At 37.1% G+C, this 27,692-nt stretch overlaps 1 protein-coding gene across 2 annotated transcripts in view; it reads left to right on the top strand.

Moving 5' to 3' along the window:
• The window catches only part of LSM12 (LSM12 homolog), a 40,381-nt gene extending 13,193 nt beyond the window's left edge, over positions 1 to 27,188 (top strand). The window contains exons 3-5 of one of the 2 annotated variants that reach the window (XM_074224275.1): positions 9,709 to 9,818; positions 11,119 to 11,245; positions 14,291 to 27,188. In XM_074224275.1, the coding sequence (XP_074080376.1) occupies positions 9,709 to 9,818; positions 11,119 to 11,245; positions 14,291 to 14,383 (330 nt within the window). In that variant the 3' untranslated portion in view covers positions 14,384 to 27,188. The other variant, XM_074224276.1, reaches the window with a different exon arrangement.
• The last annotated feature ends 504 nt before the right edge of the window (positions 27,189 to 27,692 follow it).

Genomic DNA, 27,692 nt, shown 5'->3' with positions numbered 1-27,692 from the left:
TTTATTTGATAGCACAGTTATGTTTAACCACTAATCAAAGCTTTTAAAGCTAATTATAACATGGTTTTTCTTTTAAGCTATGTGAAAAAGCAATTTTGTTTATAAAATGTTTGTGGCCTGGCTGATTGTATTTTGGATTTGGTTGTTTATTGCATTATGGAAATATGATAGTATTTAGATATACTTATCATATAGGAAATCTGAAGATTGGTTTTTAGAGGGGGAGGTAATGATTATGTATCCTGGAATTTTAAAGTATCTTTCATTCCCAAAGCACTCATGTTTGCATATTCTCTTCATAGCATTCCTGGGAGGCTAAGAAGAGGTGAGTGAGATCCTCTTTTGTAGATAGAGAAACAAGGCCTAGGGAAGTTAAGTGACTTGTTTAAAGTATCCTGATTAGTTGTAGAGGCAGTCCTCAAGTCAAATTTCCTGACTCCTAGCTCTCTAATTAAATTTCAGATCCTTAAAGTTCAGATCCTTTTTCCCCTCTCTTCAGTATTTTTTCAACAATCTCTGTTCAGGCTCTTTTTTTCCAGTCTCATCCCTCTCAGATCTGACCTCTACACATTATCTATATAACTGCCAGAATAATACTACTATAAAACATGAATCTGACCATATAATTCCCCTCTTACAAACTTTCATTGTTTCTACATTACTTCCAGGCTAAAAAAAGATGCCTTGACTTGACATTGAATCTCTTTTTTAATTTGACTGTAATCTTTTTTTGTCTATTTATTGATGACGATTTTGAAATTAAACAATTAAATATTTCAGTATTCACAGAACAAAAAAGAGTTGTTTATGAAGCTCTTAACTATTAACAGTTTGATTTTTAAATTACACTGTAAAATCAAAATCGCCCTGTTTGTGTCTCTGTTTTGTGTATTTTAACGTTTTATTGATTTTTTTTTTGATTTTACATTTCTTACTGCTCACTAATTCAGCATTGATCTTTCCCCTTCCCACCTGAAGTTTAGACATACAAAAGATATTGACACACTTACCATATCTAAAAATATGGATCTCAATTGCTGGCAACTTTTCAGCCTTATTTTATATTATTCCTCTTTTCAAATTCTATATACCAGCTAGAGTGGCCCCAAATCTCTGTATTCTGTGTCCTCTGCATGCCTTTGCAGACTGACTGTCCCCATGCCTGGAATGCACGCTTTTTACTTCCACTTAGAATTAATAGCTCCCTTCATTGAAAGCTTAGTTAAAATCCTATCTTGAACTCATGAAGCCTTTCATGTTCCCTTTGGATCTAGTGCCTTTTCCTGAACCTGCTTTGTATTTACTTTGTATCTGTTTTGTTGTATAGCATTGTGGTTGAAAAGCAAGCCTAGTCTCAGAGTTAGGAAGATCTGGGCTTCCTGACTGAGAGAGACTGGACAGATGACTTAATCTTTCAGCATTCTAGGCACCTCCCTAAAGCTAAATTGTAGAGAAAGTTCTGATCTATATCAGTATAGGAATTCTTTACCATAGTTACTTCCACTTACATGGATGCATGTTATTGCCCCCTAATAGTCCTTATTTGTTACTGGACCTGGCATACACAGTAGGTACTTAATAAAGCTGATTGATTGTCTCTACTCTTTCTTTGCCTTTATCCAAGCTGTCTGCTATTACTGGAATTTACTCTGTCCTTATCACTACATCTTAGAATCCCTAGCCTTTTTTGAGATTAAGCTCATGTACCACTTCCCTAATGATTCTTCAAATGATCATGTTTACCATTATTTCTTTGCCATTTTTAATCTCTCCCTTGTCCCCCCATTCCCCCAAAGAAAAATATAAACTCCTAGAGGATAGGAACCATTTTTTTTTTTAAGTTTTTGGAAGGCAATGGGGTTAAGTGGCCTGCCCAAGACCACACAGTTAAGTAGTTGTTAAGTGTCTGAGGTTGGAATTGAATTCCTGACTCCAGGACCAATGCTCTATCCACTGCACCACCTAGATGCCCTGGAACCATTTATTTTATAGCAAGCATGATAAGCTTTTTGGAGTTGAATTGTTTTGTTCTTTTAGCCAGTAGACTCCACAGCTCAGACACCTTTATGACTCATGTGTTTGGTATTAAAGAAAATTTTTCATGGATATAGCTTTCATGGATGAGAAAATTTTCCTTTTAAGACACTAGTCTGCTGGGAGGCAGTAAGTATGAATGACTCAGTGTATATTGGGCTGGACTTCACCAGAAGACCCAAATCAGAAACATACTCTGAGATCCTAGGCATGTCACTCATTCTGTGACTTTTGTACATCAGGGATGGCAGTAGCTCACAGAGTTGTGTTTAGGGTCAAATGAGATGTCAAGAACTTTATAATGCTTAAGTGTCTGTAGTCCAATATGGATTTCAGAGACAAATAGAAACGAACACTATATTCTGACTAAACTCATCACAATGTAGCTCTTTGGCCTTTTCCAGCTGGTATCATTAGGAAATAATTTAGTCAAATGAATACCTTTCCCCTTAGTGTAGTTAATTTAAGAATAGTAAATTTAAAAAAAAAAATTTTTTTTTTTAGGTATTTTGCAAGGCAAATGGGGTTAAGTGGCTTGCCCAAGGCCACACAGCTAGGTAATTATTAAGTGTCTGAGCCCGATTTTGAATCCAGGTACTCCTGACTCCAGGGCCAGTGCTTTATCCACTGCGCCACCTAGCCGCCCCCTAAGAATAGTAAATTAATAGTAGTTAATATGATCTATTACCCTCACAGCATTCCAGTGCATTCCCCTCTATGGATGAAGCTAAGGCATAGAAAGAAGAGGAAAACCCTAAATGCTAACATAATTAATAGGAAAATTACTAACAAAATTGCTAATAGATTTTTTTGGTGAGACTAGAACTACCTTTTTCATCAAACAGGTTGCAATATTAAAAACTGATTTAAAAGGTAGATATATTCCCAGTTTATGAGATTGGGAGAAATGCCAAAAGATGATTGAAAGTGAAAGCTTCATTGAAGAGCTGATACTTAAAAAGAAAAAAAAAATAGAGCAGAGCAGTAGCAAGTAGCTACAGCCCTAAGCTCATGAAATTAGAGTTTAATGTCTGAAAAGGTTGTGAGATTTTTATATCTATGGACAAGAGTCCCATTTGAGGCTTGTAATATTGTAAACTTGGAACAAGGGACACGGTGTTCTCTTTGGAATTGAAATGGCAGGTCATATTTAGAAATTGAGGTTAACCCTGTCCTGCTACTCCCTTTAGTCACCCTAAGTTTTTTTTCCCTGAGTTGCAGCAGTTCTTAGAGAGTTATAGTAATTCTTAGTGCCTTTATCTGAGGACAACTGGTTGCAGAATATATTGAAGGAGCTGAGTTGCTTCTCTTGATGAGAAAATCACACTCAACAGGTTTCCTTTTGGATTGCTACTCCTTCCCTTGAACTGAGAGGCTTATGGTTTTCTTGAAGCATAATGGGATTGTGACCTTAGAAGCCAGTTACTTCATTTAGAATGAAACCAGGAAGATTAAGGATTCCTCCAAATCAATACAGGGAACAAGAATCAGGACCAGGATTTGAACCATGATACTTTGCCCCCAAATTCAGGCCCCTTTCCACTTAGTCATATTATTTGCCTCCCCATTGCTTCTGGGACTGCTTAAATAATGACCATCTTTTTTTTTTTTTGCAAGGCAAATGGGGTTAAGTGTCTTGCCCAAGGCCACACAGCTAGGTAATTATTAAGTGTCTGAGGTCGAATTTGAACTCAGGTACTCCAGGGCCGGTGCTCTAGCTACTTGTACCACCTAGCCACCCCAATGACCATCTTTTAAACCAACTTGATGTAGTGGGTTTTATTTTTCCTTTCTCCCAGTTACTGAATGGAGTAGGAGATTATTCATCTTCTAGTTTTATAGGGCTGCATATGGCTAAGAATCTTTAATATAAAAATGCCTTGGTATCAAATTCCTGCACTCTCATTGCTAAAAAGGACAGATTAGCAGAAAAGGCAGAAGATTCTTAAGTAGTTTCTTAGGGACTCCTACAAAATGAAAGGAAGCTTCAGGTTAAACTAAACTCTAGATGTTTAGGGAGTAACACTAATTAAGCTGTGAATCTGCCAGTAACAAACATTTTTGCTTTACATTTCTCAGGTTGCTAGTCCCATGGTGCCCATTCTCTGAAGTTGCCAGTACATTTTATGTGGATGCTATTTAGGAATTGACATAAGCCAGAAGGTTGGCATTGAAAATTGTGCCAAATATTTATCATAAAATCCTGACACATATAGTACATTGGATCTTGAGAGTTTCCCCAATTATAAAATGAGGAGGTTACACTGGATGACTTTTCAGATCTCTTCCAGGTCTAGATCTCTGATCCTCTGATCTGGGTTCAAATCCCAGCTTTGATACTGTGTGAACTTTGGCAAGTCACTTAATCTTTTTGAGCTTTTGGCTCTTCACTTGTCAGATGAAGGTGGTCAACTACAAGGTCCCTTCTAGTATATCTATATCTATATCTATGTCTATATCTATATCTATATACGAAGTTATATCTAAGTTAAGCTAATGAACTTAGGGAATCATGTAGATATATGGTATGTGGGTATATACATATATACATATATATATTTTGGCAAGGCAATGGGGTTAAGTGACTTGCCCAAGGTCACACAGCTAGGTAATAAGTGCCTGAGACTGGATTTGAACTTAGGTCCTCCTGACTCCAGGGCTGGTACTCTATCCACCTAGCTGCCCCGGTATATTTCAACCTAGGAAAATCTTGAATGTATAACCACAAAAATTAGGCAGTGCTTTATAATAGGATTTGTTTATAGATGCAACTTAGGCACAGCTTTTTTTTAACATTAAATTTTTTTTGTTATGGCCTTAATAGATATTAACACATGAAGAATTTACCATATACAAAAAACAATCCCCAATAGAAAGAGGTTTGCATATCAAACTATGGATGTATTGCATACCACTTGGTTTTTAAATGTATATATATAAAATTTAATGTAAATGTACCAACATTCTCTTGCTCATCTTTGTCCCTTTCTGAACTTTCTTCTTTCCTCTTTGTAATTTTAAGTTTACTCTTTTTTTTTAAATCACGATTACCCCTTCCCTTCCTCATAAAAGCCTTCAGTATAGTCACAATATAAATTTTTATATTAGCTGTGTCTGTTATCATGTGCTTCATTCTGCATCTTCTGTCCATCACTTCTCTGCCAAGAGGTGGAAAGCATCGTTAGTCATCTGTTTTCTGTAGTCCCAATTGGATGTATTGATTAGAGCTATTACATCTTTCAAAGTTTTTTTAATGTTGATTACAGTTTTTATCAGTTCACAGAAGTCTTAACAAGTTTTTTTGAATCTTCCTTTTGTCATTTCTTATGGCATAATGTTCAGGTATAAGTTTTCAAGAACACATTACTATATAAAAGTTTATAGTCTCATTCTCAGGATCCAATGTTATTTTTTCCTCTATGGAGAATTAACTTGTCCTTTGATCATTAGTAGGAAACTCTAAATATTAGAAATTTACTCTCCCAGACCAGTATTTCTGATGATTCCTCTCATTTATCTTGGAGGAGGAGAAGACAGGGAATTTAATAGTTTTCTTAGAAGTTTTATAAGGAAGAGGTTGATGATATAGCAAGTTGTGCTTTTCAGATTTCCATCAAAATAGACTATTGAGCAGGCTGCTGGGGGATTTCTGAATTTGCAATAAATCTGAATCTCCTGTTTCTCATATTTTAGCTGGTGATCAGAAAAAGGACTGATTTGTAAAGGTGAAAAAAACCATTTCCGATTTTAGTCTTCATTTAGTTGTGGATACTTCAAGGGATTCATGTTCAGTCATGGTGTCTCAGTTTCTTTTATATAAAATGAGGTCAGAGGGGCAGCTAGGTGGTTCAGTGGAAAGAACATGAGCCTTAGAGTCAGGAGGACCAGAATTCAAATCCAGCCTCAGATACTTAATATTTATTTGGGCCTTGGGCAAGTCACTTAACCCCATTACCTCACAAAACAAAAAATAAAATAAAGTGAGGTCAGAGAGTAGATAGTTGGCAAGAGTAGCACCTCCAAGATCCTTCCAGCTCTTACTAGGATTTGGAATAAGTCCAGGTGTCTTGAAAGCCAATGAAGTTTTTTGATGAGGAACATGCATCCCCAGAAATAATCAGTCAATAAGCATTTAATTAGTACATACTATATGCCAGGCATTATGTTGGTTTGGAGATTCAAAGACAAAAATGAAACAGTCTCTACCATCAGGGAGTTTTCATCCCATCAGAGAAGGGAGGGAGGGAAGAATGAATGAATGGAGGGGAGGGAGTGGGCAAGAGTGGGTAAGTGAGTGATTGATTATAAAATCTTCATTCATATAGAAGGTGGTCCCTGAGGACAGTTTTGAAGGAAATTGGGAATTCTAAGAGACAAGATGTACGTGAGGAAGAAGTTGGGCATAGATGGGAAATGGAGTATTATGTTGTGGGGTAGGTTGGGGTTATAAAGGATTTAAGGATAAAAACAGGAGTTTTCATTTGATCCTTGGGACAATAGAGATCCATTGGAGTTTATTGAGCAGAGGAATCAAAGAAAATACTGAGGTGATGAGCCTGACTGACTGGAGGGTTGGTGATACTCTTAGCAGAAACAGGGAAACTGAGTTTAGTGAATTTAGCAGGGAAGATAATGACACCCATGAGATATCTATTTGATGATATGAGATTATAGCTCAGGGGAGAGATGAGGGTTGGATATATAGATCTGGGCGTCATCTGCATAGAGGTGATAATTAAACACCTGGGAGTTGCTGATGTCAGAGAGAAAAAGCAGTTAGATAATTAGAAAAGAATCATGAAAGAATATCCAGGATGAGAATGTGGTCATTGATGTCAAATACTGCAGAAAGGTGAAGAATAAGGACTGAGAAAATAGCTATCAGATTGAGCAAAAAAGATCAGTAGTGATTTTAGAAATGACCCATTAATAAATTTGATTCTGTCTACTAATGAGACACATCTGCTCACAAGTTTGCTCAAATCAGAAGCAGGGTTGAGAACAGAATCGTAGAGGAAGTGAGACCAATGAGTATAGACAACTCTTTGTAGGAGTTTGAATTTGAAAGGAAGTAGAGGTTATAGGGCAATAGAGTGAAGGGAATCATAAAGTCTAGTGAAGGGTTTTTTTTAAATGTATTTATACATAATAATAGAGATGGGTGGAGCAGTCTACTGGAGAGCAGAGAAAGGGAAAACAAAAATAAGGCCAAATACTTAGCCCTTACAGAGGTGTTTTCATATGGTTCTTCCAAAGACCCTATTACCTACCTATTTAGGATAAATTCAAATCCTAGGACTAGAAAATTGAATAGAGATCTTTAGTCTCTTGTTTCTAGACAGAGCTTTGCTTAAACTCTTACAGATACTTGCATTTTTCTTTAAAAGTCTCTGGAGATATGACTATGCACCTAGTTTGTCAGAGTACTATTATTGTTTAATTTAAAACTCTTTTGAGATTTAAACTCATTTTATCCGTTCCCTTGTAGAAATAGAAAAGCAGCTCATTATGCCACCCCATTTCACCTCCAAAATATCCTATCTTATATTTGAAGACTATCTTTCTCCAGCCTTTGCTTCTTTAGACTAAATTGACAGAAGTTTATTATTAGACATTTTTGGCTAAGTGTTCTTAAACTTGCTTGGGATGGAATCTCTGAATAGGCTGTGTTCTAGTGATTTCAAGCTGCTAACTGATCTCTGCATCCTTACATACATTTTATTTTAGTCTGAACATTCAAATTATATAGTCAGCATAATCTTGTCAGAAACAGCTCTCATCTGGTCCGATATTGCATGATTTTGTTTTCCTGCAGTAATCATCTTTGAAAGAAGTTTGGAATGTTGAAAATGAGAGACTTGATTCTGCTTGCTAATGTGGCAAACATCTGCATAACTGTCCTTCCCATTCCCCCCTCCCCCCATCCCCCCTTTCTTCTTCTAGCTGGGTCTTGTTACCATATGGAAACACCTCGGTACTCTATTTTGCAGTCTTTCTATTCTCACCCTTCCCGAAGTCTTTATTCTTTCCCTTCCTGAAGTCTTCTGGTTCCAAGAGGCTGGTTGGAAAGTCCAGCAGAATGAGTCTCCCTGTCTGTGCAGAAGGTTGTCTTAGTGACTGATGACTACTTTTGACTGCTGCTGCTTAAAATATTCTACCAGCATCTCTTCCTTAGAAATTGTTAGAGCCCATAAGCCTCTCTTGCTGCTGTTTATGCCAAGACCCTGTGGAGTGATATCTGCCTTGTTTGCTTGTTTCTTTGTTTAAAGCTACTTTCCAGTGAGACAAAAATAGCACAAAAGAAGTTGAAAAGATATGTAGCACACTATTGCCAAGTCTTTGACTACTAGTTGTGAAAAGCCAGTAGTACTTCTGTAGTATTTGTCCTCCTTTTTTTTCCTCATCTATTTCTTTCAACTTGGAATGTCATATGTGTACCCAAATTGACAAGGCAAGAAGTAGTTTAAAATATTTTGTCAGACTTCTTCCCTTGCTCTAGATTGTAATAAATTGCCTTTGAATCTTGAAACCTGAGGGTGACTGTTTTCTTTAGGGATTTCTATCCAACCATAACATATTATTACCACTAAATTTTTGCTTTGCTATTAAGAAATTAGATATTTAAGTTAAATTTTTTTTTACTCTTCTGTGATTGTGTCAGAGTTGTACTTTTGAAGAAAGATTGACTTCAATAATGAAATTGTTTTCCCAAGTTATACCTTGTGATATTTGGAGATTCTAATCTCTGAGGCGCACTGGGTGCACAGTACAGATACAGCATCCCCTTGTCTTCAAGAAGTTGACATTCTGAAGATGAGAAGAATAATTTTTGTATACCTAGTAGGCTGACTAGTTACAGTATAGTTAGCTATTGCTTAGCCATATTATTGAATACCTATTACATGCCACTGAATACTGTAAAATATAAAGGGCAGCAGGGAGGGAAGTAATACATAATTAGAAATAATCTAGTAATATTTGTTTTTAAAAACATGCTTTTTCTCAGTGGACTAACCTTCCAGATCTGTTTTGACATATTAAAATGAGATTTTACCCCTTTGAAACTTTTACTATACTAGCTGATAGTATGGCCGTGGGAACAAAAATGTTTTTCGTGTTTAGGGAGATATCCTTGGATTGAAAATATGGACAGTTTACATATAGATAGAACTGTCTTAAGAGGTTGTTTCTTCTCTAGTTCTGTTTCTTCAGATAAGATACAGAAATAGTGAACTATATTTTATTGGTGAAGGATTTTTGTCTTATAGACTAGCATTTCTGAATGCAGGTGGTGAGTAAGGGTTTCATGGAATTGGGCCTCTTCATGTGAACCTAAGTTATGGAGTTGGCTAGAAAGGGGGGGGGGACCTTGTAGGCCTTAATTTTTATATTTGAAGATTACTATATTGTTAAAATATTGTTAAAACACAACTTTAAGGATCAAAACTGAAAAGCAACTAATATTTTTGGCTTAAGCATGAAGTTTTTTGTTTTTCTTCTTTGCAAGATTGCCTGCTTTGGTTTTTTATTTTGGGGGAACTACAACTCCTAAGCCAATCTTTCTAAGCTTCTCTTCTTTAGTCTAGTTACAACTTATTTCTGCATGTTACTTGTCTCTAGTGGAAAGAACTGGACCATGTCCTCCTAAAATTTTCTGTTCTTTCTATCTCTCAGCTTGCCAGCAAAGCTCGAACAGAGAAAGAAGAGAAGCTGAGCCAGGCCTATGCAATTAGTGCTGGTGTCTCTCTGGAGGGACAACAGCTTTTCCAGACCATTCATAAGACGTAAGTAGTTGCTGGAGGGGAGTGGGTGGAGACTGGTTGTCTTCTCTATTTCTTTATTCTTTCCCAGAGGTGATAATTGTCAAATACTGAAAATTCTTAAAATTTTCTTTATAGATTTTTAGGTTATCCTGATCTTAAAAGACAGGGTCTAGGGATTTGAATTTTTCTTCTCTAATCTCAATGGTACCTTTTCCCAAAAGAATAAAAGAAGCTCTTAGTTTTCTTTTTCTTTTTCCTTTGGGTGGTGGGGTGGGGTTTGCCAGGCAGTGGGGTTAAGTGACTTGCCCAAGGTCACACAGCTAAGTGGATTATTTAATTATTTAAATGTCTGAGTCTGTATTTGAACTCAGGTCCTCCTGACTCCAGGATCATGGTCTATCCATTGTGCACCCTAGCTGCCCCAGTTTTCTTTTTTAAATCAAAATAACCCCCCCTCATTATTACTCTCTTATAATGAGCCAGGAGTAGAGGAGTATGGATTTTACTATAATTGTTCCATCAAGGGGAATATTTCCTTATTACTGCTCCAACAAGACCTTTTGCTACAGCACAAGTCATTTGGCATTCTACTGGGTCCATTAACTGTTGAAAAGATGAAATATATCATGCCTTCTCCTTTCATGCTATCTTCACCTGCCCCTTTTAAATGCCAGGGCTTGAACTCACAGATGGCAACTAGTATCACTGTTGTCATGAGGCCAAGCTTTTAGAATCTGAGCATTTACAGGTATGTGAAGGAGCCTCTGTTAGGATTCTCATATAGTCCTGGTGTGTTGTCTAGCCATCTGATACATAAGAGGGACAGGTCACAGGGCAGATGACCAAAACATCTATAGTTATCAAGGTATGAGTTATGGCTCTTTTGCTATGAGAGGAATTGTCTCCCTTCAGGACTCCTGGACTGCTAAGTTGGATCCAGCAGCTCAAGTCTAGCTTTTGTTTGAACATGAGTTTGGTTTGGAATTCTGAGTCTACAACCATCAGGCAAGTGAGTCTCTCTGGGGAACACAATTTTCTAACATTCTATATGTCACTCTGACTGAAGAGTGACTCCCCTGAGCCTCACTTTTGTTTGTTTGGTTTTTCCTTTGTTCATTTTAAGTGTATATTTCCTGTAAAAGGAATCTGAATGTATTAGTGATGAGCAAATGTTCAATAGTTATCCCTTGATACATATTTTTTGCTGATATTCTGGCTTCTCTTGGGCCCATTCCTTTGAGGTGCTGTCCTTGGGAGTTGAGATTGTGGTAGGCTTGACGATGAAGTGGGATTTCACCTTTTCTCTTCTCCCCTCTCTCAGCATTAAGGACTGTAAATGGCAAGAAAAAAACATTGTAGTAATGGAAGAAGTTGTTATTGCACCTCCCTATCAAGTGGAAAACTGTAAAGGCAAAGAAGGGAGTGCACTGAGCCACGTACGAAAAATAGTAAGTACGAGAAATTCGGCCCTGGGTGGAGGAGGTTCCTCAGCCTTCATCTTCCTGCTTCCTGGCAGAATCCATGAAGGGAAACACCAGCCGCTGCTTCTGCATGTTTTCCAGCATGTTCTGCTGCTTAGGACCAACTTGTTAAGCCTTTTACTTTCATGCCACAAGTTCTTTGTAAAAGTCCAAGGTGATTAGCAACTCTCAAGGGGTTCAATGAGAACCTGTGAAAGAGCATTCTTTGTCTCCATTACTGGTTTTGTGGTACCTACTGTTGGGAGGAACTGGGATCAGACCATCTGCCATCCAGCCTCTCTCTCTTCATGCATTCATTTATTCAGTGTGTAGTGGCTGCTATGTGCAATGCTCTGTGCTAGCTCTGTATGTTTAGAGATGCAGAAGGGAAATCCTTCTCTTAACTTTCTTTACAAAGCTTACTGCTTAGTAGGGGAGGTCAGCCTGTAAGACAAAAACAGTAAAATTAGAGTTTGAATAAAGTGCTGCAGGAATTCAGGAACTGATGGCCAGCTGGGAAAGTCAGGGAAGCCTTGGTGAGCAGGCCTCGAGGAAGTCTTGAGTCCCCCAGGCTTGCCACCTCATTGTTGTCCTGGATGCTTGTTGTATAATCAATCTGTACATATGTCATCTATTGCCACGTGTTGTTGTTTCTCCCTGCACATCTCTTATATATTTCCCTTTCTCCACTCATGCAACTCTCACCCTTCTGTCAATCTCTATCACCTCCTGGGTAGTCAAGTGCCCTGCTTCAAATTTCTTCATTCCCTTTTAGCTGCCAAAGTGTGACCATATCAGTGCCTTTTGTAATAAACTCCAATCTTTCCCTTTTACCCTCTGGATCAAATATAAAATCCACTGTTTGACTTTTAAAGCCCTACATAACATGACCACTTCCTATTTTCCTTATACCTTATGCCTTTCTACCGTTTATATGATTTGGTTACCTCAATCTACTTATAATACTTGTTTTGAAAATTTGAATTTGTTCCAGTATAACTGATAACATTAGGAAACATTTTGAGCATAACTCAGATTTCAAGGTTTTTATATGTAGAAATTACAAGAATGAAGAAAATTGTACCACTTCACATTTACTTATAAGCTACAACCTTTCCAGTGCCCACTTCCAAATACACAATGCCCAAAAAATCTCAGACTTTTTTCAAGTTAAAGTATAATTATTTTATGTTTTTTGGTGCACTAGGAACTGTGGGTGGAGAAGGACTGCTCCTCAATTACCCATACCTCAGTCTGCTGCCATGATATCAGAGTCATATCTCCCTACCCTCCATGTTTACCTTGTATGTCTTGTAGGAATGGATCATGTAGCAGCAGCTGGAGGTGAAGGACAGCTGGAGACCATTGGTGCTACCACTATTTATTGTAGTATTTCTTATTTAATATATCTCAAACTGTACTACCATTTTTATTAGATTTCTATTATTTTATTGTGGATCACTGATAAGTGTTTTTGAGTATTATACCCTTAAAACCATTTTTTCCCATAAGCCCTGTAGTTTTTATTACTTAGTTTTTCATAACTCACTGCTTTTTGGGAGTATATGACAAATCATAGCAGAACTGACTGTACAATAGTCTTCTTGCATTTGCTCATCTGTAGCATTTCATTTCTTGACTCTGTGCCTTTTTAACTGGAACCTTCACCTCTTCTCCAGGCTTCCTTGGTATCCTTGAGAACTTGGGCTGAAATCTTGTTCTGCAACTTTTTATGGTCCCTTTCATTTATATTGTATTTATCCTGTATGTATGTAGGTATTTGCATATTGTCTTCCTCATTGGAATATAAGTTCCTTGAGTTCAGGGTCCTTTTTTACCTTTATATCTCAGTATTTTTAGTGCTTAATACAGTGCCTGGCATAAAGTAAATGCTTAATAAATCCTTGTTGACTGAGTAAGACTTTTAGCCCTTTTGGACTAAGGCAAATAGCTGTCTCTGTCTTTTATTTATCTAGAATGATCAGTATTAGTTGATACTCCTTGATATTAGATTAACTCTCCCACATGCTATCATATTAGTGTTCTAACTGCTTGTCCCTTCCCCTACCTTCCAATTAAAACTCAATTCTGTTGCCAGTGTAATTTTTCTAATAGATCACTTTCTCAAAAATTTCAGTGGCTTTCCATTACCATTAAATGAAGATCAAACTACTTAGTCTTCTATTTAAGACTTTTTAGCTTCATCTCTTAAGTATTCTTGAAAATGCTCTTTACTTGATTCAAATTGGGCTACTGTTTCCCTTGTAAATACTTCTCCTGTCCCATATTCCAGTGGAAATAATTTTTTCCTCCTCAGTTCTCTCATAGCATTTTGTTCTTCTCTTCTGTACTTAAATATTACCCCATCTAGTCTGTATTCTAGTGGTTTGTCTATCCGTTGTCTTCTGTGCTATAGAGAATGCACTGCAAAGAAACCAATATTTGTCAGTGTCTAACACAGAGCCTTGCACAGAGTTACCTACAAAAGAATTGTCTATTGAATTGAATTGAACAGTGTTCTAAGTCATGTTCTTTGCTTTCTGAAACTGATACTTTGGTGTGGGGGTGGGTACAGAATATTGAGAAGACCTGGATTGGCAGTATGAAGTTTTAGTTACTGTGACTTAGGACAAGTCTGCCCAACTTCTCCGACTGTAGTTGTGCTGTTTATCAAAAAATTCTGTCCTTAGAAGGGCAAATGAAATGTTGGCTATAAAAAGCATGATAGAAATATAAGATACTGCTTAACTCTTGGAAATCTATAGTAATAATAGTGGCAATGAGAGCATGTATCTCCCATTTGGGAAATGATCTCCTCAAATTTCAGTAACTTTATGGATTCAAGTTCTTCCATGAAATTGCTTATTGGAATTGCCCTGAATGTTTTACCTCTGTGCTGCTCACCTTTGGGTTAAAGGTTATCTGATTAAGGAGTTGCTGACCAGTTCAATATGGACAGTGACAGTATTTAAATTGCATCTGTGGGAGGTGTTGCCTCTTTCCATCCCCTTCCTTATTGCTGGTTTCTTGCAGGTTGAGAAACATTTTAGAGATGTGGAAAGCCAAAAGGTAATGCAGCGTTCACAAGCACAGCAGACACAGAAGGAGGCCGCTCTGTCATCCTGAGTCCCCACACCCCGCACACTTGGGGGACTCTTTCAACATCCAACAGAGGAGGGAGGCGACATTGGCGTCTTCATCGGAGGCAGGCCGGGGGAGGGGAGGGAATTCCTTTATTTCCCGTTAGCTCTTTTAATGAAGGGCTAACAATTCCAAACCTTAGACTTGAACAAAAACAACAAAAGAAACGAGAGAATAATTTAAAAGTTGAATCATTACTTGACTAACAGACTTGTTTTGTCTACCATGTTTTTTTCTTTTTTCTCTCCTGGAACAGTCATCTTGTTAATTTTATTTTTGAAAATACTCTGTACCCTTCCCTCTTTGTCCTTTCACCCTTCACTTTCTTCTCCTACTCTGTTCCCTGCCATTCAGTTTTTATAAGTGGTTATACTTGCCTTCTGAGCAAATGGGAGAAACTTTGACATCTTCCGTTCTGAAATAAAAGTAACAAGCTGACTGTGATATTTGTGTTGAGGCCGGAACAGCAAATAGGTGCCTCACTTTAATTTTTTTTTTTTGCACAGGGCATGGCTTGAATTAGTTTTATTTTTCTTATCTTTAAATATATATATGAAAATATATATTAAAATGTTCTCTAAATATTTTCTGCTTCTTGCAGGTCTCTATATTAGATCATGGCCCAACCCATCTCTACTCCCCCCCCCCAAAAAAAAAAGTCCTTAGGAAAACAACCAACTTGGCCTAATCCCGGAATCTCTTGCCAGCCTTTGGAGAGTCAGGTGTGTTTAGATGGAATGCAGGGTTCGAGGGAAGGAGGACTCATAATATAAGTACCTTTTTAAGATTGTGTTCTAGCTGCTTCCTTGGGCTGGAATTTCTCATGTATCCTGAATCTCTAGAGTTCTTTCCCTTTATCCCACTTCATGGTACTAGAAATAAATTTCCAACATTCCCTGGTAGACTGGAGATACAACTGTTGATACTCTTGTCCTCTGCAAGAATCACCTTGCATGGCATATTTCATCTCCTGCTTGATTGACAAGCTCTCTCTTCCAAGTGACCTGGGATAAGAGATTCTTGTCCCTATCTCATTCTACACTAGATTTATCCCTATCCCTCTGGTTTTTCTTTTCCTGACTTTGTACCCAAATTCTGGTCCAGGCAAATCTTGAGTAATCTCCAGACTCCCTCTCTTTTCCCTTCCCTTTTCTAGCTGATGACAGTCTGTAGGTTATTAAAAACCTAGGTGTTTCTGGAACTTAATCCATCAGTTTGGCTGGCTTCGGATAATCTGCTGAGAGCTAACCATCATTCCCTTCCTCATGTGCCTTAGGGCAGTGAGATTGGCTAGAGTGTGTCTTCATTCTTCCATCAGGCTTGGAGTGGGCTGTGTATGGCATCCAGGAAACTGGCTAGAGTCTGGGGGTAAAACAAGTTTAAAAAAAAAATTTGGCCATGATCTCTTCCCCTCTTCTCCCTCTTTTTTTTTTTAAATGGATCAAAACTAAATAATTCAAGCCCTGCCTTCAAAAATAATTTTTTTTAGTATTGTTTAGCAAAAACAATAAAACCCAAATTTTTTAACCATCAGCTATGTCTCAGTGGGTTTGCGTGTGCCATGGGTAAGGGAGGGAATTGGAGTGAAGGGGATGTGATTTAACAAGGTAGAATAATCTCCTAGCTTCCCAGAATCTTTTGGATGTTCCATGCATAATGTATGATTATAAGGAGAAAGTGATTTGAGGGTGATTCATAAGTTTACTAGGTATATATACCCACATGTATAACTGTGTTTTGCTTAAGTTATTTAACAAAGGGTTGTATCTGTCTTTATAAGAACCAAAAATAGTCTTCCAAGTATATTTGCTGATAGGTATTTAAGCGCTTGGATCCTCCATTTTGAATTCCACAATAGAAACTTGAAAAGTTGATGGGAAGGCTAGAAAATCCAGTAAAAGAGAGTAAAAGGGTAATAGGAAAATTTAGTCCTGAGAAATAAAATTAGAGATTTTTCAGGAAGGTTTTTTCCTTAAGCTTTTTAGGAGAGTAAGAACTAACTAGTTTTTCTTTATTTTCATTGAGGCTGAACGTATGTGTAAAGAATTGTTCAACAAGAAAGATTTAGGGTTGAACTCAGAAAAAACCTTTCCCAGGGTTATATTTGACATTAGAAGTGACCAAAGATGTGGGATCTTTCTTGTTAAGGATTATAGCTCCTCCTATGATGGTTTAGTACATACTTTTTCTAAAGACAAAGATTGGGCTTCCAGATAGGTTTAGCCTGAGGTAAGTAATCATTTACAACTTTTCTGTTTGGAATGGTGGAATTGTAATCAGGAAGGGTGAGAGATCTGGAAAATAGGGCTGGAATATTTCAGGGGAATAATTTGAGGCTGTTAGAATTTTTCAACCATGATCCTTTAAAAATTTAGAAAGAATGGAAGGAATTTGGTGCTTTTATTTACTCTCTTAGTTCTTTCTTAACAAAGAATGTTTTTTTTTTTCACTCAAATATTATGGTATTTTTTTAATCTATCATTATTATACTCTGGAAGCAACGAGAGAAGTGAGTTTTTTACCCCCCTCAAACTTCTTCCTGTCCCCCCCAAAAACAAAAAAAGAACCATCTTAGATTACATTAGGGAGATAAGACAAAACCAGATTTTAATATAGTATATTATGAGTTAATAAAAATAATGGAACACATTACCATTTGTACTTGATGAGGAAGAGGAGAAATTCAGATGGTACTTGTGCTGGGCTTGGAATTTGGATAATCTTTGGTTGGAGTAGAAGAGAAAATGTGGTGGCCATGGGGCCTTGGAAGTGTAGCTATACTCTTGAATTAGAAGGCCTAGTAGACTTTCGGGGCTCCAGAGCTTGCAAATTTTGGTCCTATTATGTGATTCAAGGACCAATTCAAGCTCAGAGGGGCTCATTAGCAGACTAGCCACAGATAATTAAATCTTTGGCTATAATCACCCTAAGATCATCTGCTGCCTTGTAGAGTAGTTTTGCTTTGCTTTGGAGGAGGGAATATCCACATAAAAATCATGAATATTTAAGTCCTGAATGAGGAATCAGGAGGTGAATCTTGATTGGGAGGGAAGATAAAGTATGTTTGGATTCTAGATTCTCAAGATGTTTAGATATTGCACAGAAGAATTTGGAATTGATCCAACAGTGGCAGTTACTTTGTAGGGGAGTGAAAGGTTTTCTGTGCCACTATCACTTCCCACTGTCCTTCCCTACACTTCCCCTACCATTCCTCTCGCAACAAATAAATTGTTAAGCAAACTATAGTCACATTGACTAAATTTGACAGTTTTTGTACCATTCTGCAACTATAGTCCCCACCTCTTTATGTAGGTTAGGGGGAAGGGAGGAGAGGTATTTTTCATCATTGATTCTGTGCAACTGAGATTTGTCCTTGCATTTAATCTGCATTCTAAGTTTTTTAAATCTGGTTTTCATTTACATTGTTGTCCTAGGTATTTTCTTGGTTCAGTAAGCAATATACAGTATGCAAGAGAAGGAAGAAAGTTTACACAAACTTGAATCAAGTTTGCTATAGAGTAGGAGATTAATGGGGGAAAAAATCAGGTATTGTCAACTAGGAAAAGACATATTTGAAAGATATTAATAGGGAAAAGTGGATGAGACCTGATTATAACTTTCTTTGGATTTAGAGGGTGAGAGAAAAGCAGAATTCAAACACTTGGGAGTTTTTAAGCTTCAGTGACTGAGAACATCCTTCACCATGGACAAAATCATAAGGCAAAATTTGGATGGGAACATTATGTACTTGTAGAAATTTGAGGTCTTAATAAGATCCTTTGCATATGTCAATTTCTATGAAGCTAAGGGATTAAAATTCAGGTTATAAAATGAGACTATGAAAATAAATTTGTAACTATCAGTATTGAAAGGAACAGGGAAAAGCCAAGAATTAAAGATGGAAGTTTAGGGAATGTACACAGTGAGGATTTGTAAGGAGGAGATGGAAATGAGGAACATCTGATTTTAGGTTCTGGGAAGTGGCAGGAATTACATATAGTAACCTGCCTGCGATTACTTTCCCCTCCCTCCCAAATCAAAAGGATTGAATTAGAGAAGCTCTTGTTTTTGATCTTAAACGCAACCATAAGATGAAGATATCCTTCTATCTATTTGACCTTGAATTTTCCCAACTCATTCTTTACCTCTTCACCTTCACCCCAATTTCTCTCTCTTTCCGGTAATCTGACACCTGTACTGGGCAAAGGATAAATCCAAGACCATCATAATGAGAAATGGTTATTTGACGCCTTTCTCATGATGTATGATGCTGCAGAATGATTTTTGAAATCACTTCTCAGAAGGTAGAAAAAACATTGAGGAGAATTGGTTGGTGAAACAAAATTTATGGGAACCTTGGGATAATATGATTATCATCTTGGAGATTGTAACAGAACAGAAAAGGAACAAAATGTTAGATGTAGTTAATGTCCCCCTGCAAAATTTTAGAAGTTCAGAGAATGTGAACTTGTGACTGAAGATTTGAAAAAGGAAGAAAGCTGGAGATAGGTGTGAGATATTTGCAAATAAAACTTTGTTGATTGCAGTCATGAATGGTCCTGATGAAAAAAGAAAAGGACAAACAAAGAAACTGAAGTGGCTGCACAGGGAGCTCTTGGAATTTTAACATGTACAAAGACAAAAGCACATAATTAAGATTTAGTAAGACCAGGATGATTTGAGGCTAATAAATAAGGCTGTATTATAGTCATGAAGGTCAAGAGAGGGATAAGTCTACTTCTTGGGGCAGAAGATGAAGTATTTTATAATGGGGATATTGTGTTTTTGTTAAGGAACTCACTTGCAAACTAGAAAAGGTAAAAATAAACAATGAGTTGGTTCTTAAAAACCAAGGTAAGTGAAGTGAAAACAAGACACCCAGCTACTTTAAATGTATTTGAATCATTGCATCTGTGATTCTTATGGATTCCCTCCTAGGATGCTGAAGGTACTGTGATTTTGAACCTCTCCTCAATATCAGGAAGCATCATTGGAGACTAAGGCTTACTAGATTTAGCATATTTTGAGTTTGATGCTTATTCTGCAGAAATTTTAGATAGACTTAAAAGCTAGTTTATGACAACTAAGGAAGAATAGTAATTGACAACTGGCATGGGTTCCTTAAGTCATAATCAAATTTCCTTTTGTTACAGAATGGATTGACTGGCTGTTCATAAGATAATAGATTTAGAACTAGAGGGGACGTAAAAGGTCAACTGGTTTAATCTCTTCATTTTGCAGATGAAGAAACAGATCCAGAGAGGAGAGGTGACTTGCTCCAGGTCCATACTGAACTTCAGTGATTCCATTTCATTTCATAAATACATGGATTTTAGTATGATGGACATTTTTTAAGATGTCTTTGTGGACAAGACAAGAAATGTGCACTATCATCAAATCTGAAGAGTAATTATTGGCTAGGTGTCCACCTAGGAACCTGTCTATTCTTGATTCTATTTTGTTCATCTGTATTTATAATCAGTGACAGACACAGGTAGAGAGGGCTCTTCTATTTGTTGCTCAAAGTGGTGAATGTCAGTACCAGGTCCAAAAGAATCTGAAAAAGTCCAGAATGATAGGACCCTGACTGAATAAGGTGAACTTTTAAGAGGAATAAATCTTAGTTCTGATTATAAAAAGTTTGAAGGAAGATGTTCAGATGCTGAACAGACATCAGCTCAAAGGAAGAAAGTGCTACAATTTTAGTTTACATGAGCCAACTGATCAATGGCATGAATGGACAGTTGGTTTCCTGAAAGCTTCAGTGTAGCTTCTTGCCAATAACTGGAGAGGCAGTTTTGATAGATTTTTAGTTGCAAAAGACTTTAGATGGGCAGCTAGGTGGCGCAGTGGATAGAGCACCAGCCCTGGAGTCAGGAGTACCTGAGTTCAAATCCGGCCTCAGGCAGTTAATAATTACCTAGCTGTGTGGCCTTGGGCAAGCCACTTAACCCCGTTTGCCTTGCAAAAACCTAAAAAAAAAAGACCTTAGAGGTTATATAGTTCAACCCCTATGTTTGTCCCTTACCCCCCCACCCCAATTTAAGAAAAAAAAAGTTTCAGAGATAAAAGTACTGGAATACTGGTCCAAGATCACATAGGTAGAGAATTGGAGAACCCAGCAATACATATTGACTACAAGTCTGGGAAACATAGTAGAAAAATTTAGATTGGAGTCTTGATTTCTGATTTTGACCACTCTAAAATAATTGTGGAATCTTGGCCTTTCCTCATTTATAAAAGAAGAAAGTGGAATTAGTGGTCAGGTTTTACCTTCGATTTTATTTCCTCTTCCACATGAGAACTCTCCATATAGTTGTAGATAGTTGTATCTTAGGTTTAAAATTTTATTCATTTTATGACCTGTGTAGAGGATACAAAACTGGCCTTCAAGCCAGGAAGACCTAGGTTCAAGTTTTATCTCTGAAACAAAATGGTTGTATGATGCTGGGTAAGTTGCTTAACATCTCAATGCTCTAGGTAACCTTTAAAGACTCATCTGACAAGTCTTATGAAATCACAGGTCCAGTCCCTCTCCCCTCCTAAACAAACACAAATATTCCACTATACAAATAAGAGTAAAACAGGAACTGTGAACTTAGTTATGAAGTTTGTTTTTTCAAAAGTATGTTGCATTTAACATAGTAAGAAAAATTTCCCTAATTATGTCCCCCTATGAACTTTAATAACATAAATATAGTTGATCCAAATAAGTGTCTTGTTCTGTCCCTCTAGAGTCTATCTTTACCAAGTAAGGGAGATAATGTTTGATCTTCAGTATCCTGAAGTCTTAACTGATTGATCATTGGTCACTACATTGATTTTTGAAAGAGTTTTGAACTCTTTCAAAGTTGTAGTCTTTATACTCTTCTGGTCATCTTATAAGTTTTTTCCTAGTTCTTACTTCATTCAACATTTACTCATACATATATTTGCAGGTTTCTTTTAATTCTTCATATTTGTCATGTCTTATGGCTCAATACAATCCAGTTATATTCATACACCCTAAATTTTTTTAGCCATAAAATTGATGAGCACTCATTTTATTTCTAATTCCTTGTTATAAAATGCTACAAAAAGTATAATTTTTCTAAGCCTGAGAATAAACATCTCAGATTTCCTTAGTTTTTCCTCTACCTGAATGGTCATCATCTGATTGCTTCTTAAAAGAGTTTGACCTATAAGAGATCCTAGAAATTTTCTAGTCTAACCCCTTGTTTTACCAAAAAAGGCTGAGATTCCTATTGAGATAAAATGACTTGTCTAAAGACTGTACAAATGTATATCACTGATCTGTATGATCACAGGCACTTATAACAGAAATGAGGTTGAGAACGTTATGTCCTTGACTTTTTCTCTTGAAAGTCCTAGGAAAATTCATTGAAAGCCAGAGACCACAGTCCTTGGAAAGGAACAGGACCCAGAGTTATTTATTGACTAATCGTTAAAAGAAGAAGTTTATCACCCTAAGCTCCTGTCTTTAAAATTAAAAATTTCTAAACATACATTCAAAAAGTATTTTCATATGTGCAATGCCATAAATGTTATAAATAAACCATGAAATAAATCTCCATTTTGTCCTACTTGCTTTTTCTCAAGTAATTTCTTTACTTATTCCATAGGATTTTCTAAGTAAATCATATTATCAGCAAATCTGCTTGCTTCTTTTTTTTACAGGATGTAAAAAATTCCACTTGGCTAACTTTCTAAACTCTCTTATCTGTGCTTCCTTATAAACTTCCTTTGCCTCTATGAATTTCAAAAAATATTTCAAGCACCCTATTTTTTGGTGGTATTATTGCCACCCCATTTGATCCCCCCCCAGTTAAAAGTAGAGAGGAAAAAAATCTTGTAACAAATAAGCAGAGTCGAACAAAATACATTTCCTTGAAGTTGCCATGTTCAAAAATGTATGTCATTTTATGCACTGAGTAAGACTTCATTGTAAGTCATCTATTCACTTGGTTGGATGTTACTTGATCAGAATTCTTAAGTCTTTGAAAGTTGTTTTTCTTTACAATGTTGTTTTGCTTGTACAATTTATTCTATTTCTGTTTTGCATGGGGTCATTCTTTCCAGAATTCTCTGAAGTCACTTCTTTTATCATTGCTTATAGCTTAATAATCCTTAATTACTTAAGTTAATTGATAGCTTTTAATTAATAATTGTTCTTTGCTTTTGGCATTTTAATTTCCTTCTAATATCATGATATTTATTTTCCTTTCAACTATTTCCTCTCTAGTATTACCCTCTTTCCTTTCCCCCTTATCCCCAATATTTTCTTGTCAGTTTTTCTCCCTGCTGAATTTGATATATTTCTGTACCATACTCTGTGCATGCATGTGTTCGACATTCTTTGTCCGTTTCAGATAAGAATGAAGTTCATCTAATGTTACCTCCCCTTACCCTTTCCTCCATGTTTGTTTTCTTTTCTCATACTTTCCATTTATGAGAAATAACAGTTTTGAGCCCTTTTTACTTCTTTTCCCCACATTCTTATTTCTTTAAAACTCTAAAAACGGAGTCAATTCATCCTCAAGTTTTCTGATTTTCTTTAAGTTCCTATCTTTTGAAGACATTAAAATTGTGAAAGAATACTTGTTCCTTTTCTCTCATTAAAATGTTATAACTATTATTATACAACTCTTTCCAAATGCTCAGCTAAATTTGTTTTTCTAAGTTTCTCACTAATTCTATGTGTTTCAAAGTACTTTTCATTTCTGGTCTTTTCGTCAAAGGCTTAAAAGTCCTCTGATCTATTAAAGATTCATTTTCTCCCTATGTAGGATTGGGTAAGTTGTTCTTAGTTGTAAGACTGTAATTGTTTGCCTTTTCAAATACTGTATTCTAGGATCTCTAGTTTTTTGGTGAACTTAACTGGTTATTTGTATTGGGAATTGCTTCTTAGGTTTTTTTTTTCTTGCAAGGCAAATGGGGTTAAGTGGCTTGCCCAAGGCCACACAGCTAGGTAATTATTAAGTGTCTGAGACCGGATTTGAACCCAGGTACTCCTGACTCCAAGGCCGGTGCTTTATCCACTATGCCACCTAGCCGCCCCATGGGAATTGCTTCTTGCTGTGTGCTTACACCATTTTTTATTTGACATGGGAATTGTTAATTTTGGCTGTGATCTTCCTGAGATTTTTCCTTTTGTTGCTTCCTTCAAGAAGTGATAAGTAAATTCTTTCTGTCACAACTTTGCTCCCTGGTTCTAATCTGGGTAGTTTTCATTTATGAATTCTCAAAATGTGTCTAAGCTTTTAAAAAATTATTGTTTTCAGAGAGTCTGGTGATTCTTATTTTATCTCCTTGGACCTAGTTTGCAGGTCATTTTTTAAAAATCTGGTAATTCCTTTTTTTTCCCCCTAATTTTTTCAATCTTTTTTTTTCTAGTATTTTTTGCTGTTTTATGGAATCCTTTATTTGTTTGACAAATTCTGTATTTGTCATTTGTAAATTTGATGAATAGTCCACTTTAATCTACTTTATTGATAAAAATATTGATAAAAATAAAGATATAATATACTACTTTTGGGTACAGTTTATCAAGTTAAGACTACTTGATTCCTGTCATGCAGACTTGCAGGGATAAGAGTAGTCAAATTGCTTTGCTGAAATTGAGGCATTATATCAGTGGCATTCCCATTTTACTTATCTGATAGGAACTCTCAGAAAAAGAAATGATGTTAGTTTTAACTTGACTTGTTCCTAGCAAATCCATGCTGGGATCTTAAGTGATTCTCTTTATGTGGTTTATGTGGTATTATACATTGAATAGTCTGTAAATTTCCCAAGCATTGTTACACTCTAGTTTTTAAATGTCCAAAATCATTCTTTGCTCATGTTTTGAAAAGGACATTTACTTCTCATCTTCTAGCACCTTCCTACCCTGCTTCAAAGATGTTGGTTTACCCATCATATCTACAGGTTTTCCTAATACTCTACAATGTATTTGTCTTGGTCTTCAGGATCTGTACTAATTGAAAGGGGTAAGGTGCCCTTTTACTGTCTTTTCTGTAACTTCAGGCTCCCTCAGACTCATAGGATCATAGTACTTGAAATTTGAAATTAGAAGATACTTTGAAGATCATCTAATTCAATTCTCTTATTTCACTGTTGGAACTCAGAGGAAAGAGATTCAGAAGGTAGGTTATAATAAGTAGAGCCAGATTTAGAACCCAGATCTTCTAACTCCATATCCATTTTACAATCAGATATCTCCACAGATGCTTAATCCTCATAAAATGTCTTTTTGGGCATTAGCTAGTAACAGTTCTCTTTTCCCTACTTCAGAAATTCTTTGTGCTAGAGTCTGGGTCTTCCACAGAAGGCAGTTTATATAACAGTAAACTCCCCTGTTTTGCTTTTTTCCCTGGTTGGTGAGGGATGTGAAGTTCCTTGAGGATATTCAATAGGTTGGGGTTGTGAGGGATTTTTAGCTATTTTGAGAAATCTATTCTAAACTGAATGAACCATCAAAGGATAGGAAAATAAATTTAGAAAAGGGGAGATATAGGGGCGGCTAGGTGGCGCAGTGAACAGAGCACTGGCCCTGTAGTCAGGAGTACCTGGGTTCAAATCCAGCCTCTGACACTTAATTACCTAGTTAGTGACCTTGGGCAAGCCACTTAACCCCATTGCCTTGCAAAAAGAAAAAAGGGGAGATATAAAGAAGATATAAGGGAAGCAAACAGATTTTTCTCCCAGGATAAGGTATAGGAGTTTGCCCACTTAAAGCTTAAGGAATCAGACCTTCCCATTTAACAAGAGACTATTCCAATTGAAGATAGCTGGCTTACTTTTTGGTCCTGAAAAAAACAAGGGGACAGAACAATCCTTTCATTACCTGAGTTCCTTTCCCTGCTACCCTCATCATGATCTATGGCAAGTTGAGTTGGTGTTGACTTTGGTAACTTCAATGAGCTCAAGTGAACTGGTCAGTTGGCCTTCCTTGGCAATACATGTCTGTCCTGTGATACATGTCTTTTGATTTGAATGTCAGGTGAGACTTAGGCTTTCAGGAAAAGGATTGATGAGAATATTGAGAGTATTTTACATGATGAATTTTGTGCAGAAAACATTAAGTGATGATTTAGGATTACACAGATGGTATGAGATGAAGTCCAGGCTTTCCAAATCCAAAATTCACTTTTTAAATTGCTACAATTGACTTTCATAGAAATGGAAAGTGTGCTACATTTAGGTGCTTATTACTTTGTTACTTTGGTTAACTCACTGCCTCTCAGTGCTTCAGTTTCCCTCTGAAAATGAGGGGGAGGGTTTTATAATCTCATGAATACCATTCCAATTCTCAATCTTTGTTTCTGTGATGGACAGTGGAAGACATTTTTAGCTTATTGGTTTGTCCTAATCTCTTTTTTGAATTTTGTTCTGTCCTTACTGAATTCCTCTCTTTGCCTGTGTAATCAATTGTTCCTGCCAGGAGGTGGGGAATCTTACTAAAGTCCAACTAGGCTGGTGGTAATAAAAGCTACTGTTCTACTTTTCTCCTTGAAGTGGGCTATCAGTAAAGTGATGGAAAAGGTGCTGTTATTGGAGCCTGAACCAGGTAAAGGTAGTGGCACCAGGGATGACTCAGAGAGAACTTCAGCATTAAAGAATCTTTCAATTTTGTCTCTTTGAACCTTGGGAAGTTGAGGGGAAAATGTTGCCAATTTTCTCTGGAAATTTGACTAGCATCAGATCATTGGGGCTATAAGTGGAGGAGCAGATTTAGGAAAGATTTGTTGATTCCTTTCTTTCCCTTCATCTCAGAACACTATTGGGACCAACAAACTAGCAGAATCTTCAGAGGATGGAAATAAGTAATCCTGGAACTTCTGGACCATAACCAGTTGGTTGTACTGGAATGGGGCACTTTTAGGAGAATGGGCTGAATACTTTTACTCCTTTCCTAGATGCTCCATTTAAAAAAAAAACAGGTGGACATCTACTATAGACATCTGGCTCCTGTTTGCAAAGCTACATTCCTGCTTATACAAATGTAGCTTTGGCAGCAAAGTGGTATATAGGTTGAACTTTGGGGCTAAAGTCAGGAAGACTTGAGTTCAAATTTGGTCTCTGACATTTTTAGATTACTCTTACTAATTAGAATGATTCTGGACAAGTCACTTAACCTCTTCAGTTTCCTCATCTCTAAAATGAGGTTAGTAATAGCATCTATCTCCCAATGTTATGAAGCTCAAATGAAGATTTGTAAAGTGCTTAGCTCTCAGAACCTGGTATGTAATAAGTGTTCATATAAATGCTAGCTATCATCATCATTGTTGTTATTATTGTCCTAGGTGATTAGTGGGGTTGTTAGGGAGAGTGGTTTGGAATATGGACCCTAGTTTATTATTGATGATAATCTCTTTTTTTTTGCTCCCTAGTGTCAACAAACATTTTGAGGGCCAGGATGGATGGGTGAGATGTTAAGGTTCCTTCCAAGTCCCAGGCAATATTGATAACCATCTGGTCAACCCTATTTCTTTCCCCTTCCTCAGTGGGCTTGGAGGCTGGTATTGCCATGGTGATGAGCTTTCTTCTTGGTGTGGCAGAAAACCCCATGTTGGGGGGTGGCTATTTTACTAAAGGCTCTAGTAGCAGCCTGTTCTCAACTCTTACCAAGCTCCTAGGACTGCTGTGAAATTGCCAGGGATGTGACTTCCTTAGCCCTTCCCCCAGAGTCACTCTGATGTGTCCTGGCACTTGAAGCTGAGCCCAAACAACTTTCAACAACCTGATCGGGAGATCCTTTGAGGGACTGGAACCTTGAGGTACTGCCCCCCCCCCCCCCCCCCCAGTGCTCTGTAGCATCCAGCCCCAGAGGCTTCTGGCTTAGGCTTCTTGGATCAGCTCCTCAGCTACAACTGGCTCATCTATCTTCCACCTGACTTTGATTTTGAGGGCTTTTTTGAAAACAGTTGGGCTTTGCATGCAGTCTTCTTAGAGCCCTGAATTAAGTGTATGATAATTAAAAACCCTGAAATTCTGGACCTGAGCCATAACCAGTTGGTTGTCCTGGAGCAGGGCACTTTTAGGAGAATGGGCTATGTGCTTTTACTACTTTCCCTGAACTAGCTGGACTGCTCCATTTCAGAAAAGAGGTGGATACCTATCACAGGCATCTGCAAGTAATCCCTGATTATATAAATGTGATTTTGGTAAAGAGTGCCTGGGATGCTGGTCTACAGTTGCAAATAGCACATTTTAGGTAACTAGCTTATTGGGGCCTTGACCCTCTGGTAAGATCAATACTGATGGGTCTTTGAGGTTTTTGGTCTGAGAGTCA

Source organism: Macrotis lagotis, chromosome 2, assembly GCF_037893015.1.
Source record: "Macrotis lagotis isolate mMagLag1 chromosome 2, bilby.v1.9.chrom.fasta, whole genome shotgun sequence".
In the NCBI taxonomy this organism is placed as follows: domain Eukaryota; kingdom Metazoa; phylum Chordata; class Mammalia; order Peramelemorphia; family Peramelidae; genus Macrotis; species Macrotis lagotis.
This window is presented reverse-complemented; position numbering and strand designations above follow the sequence as displayed.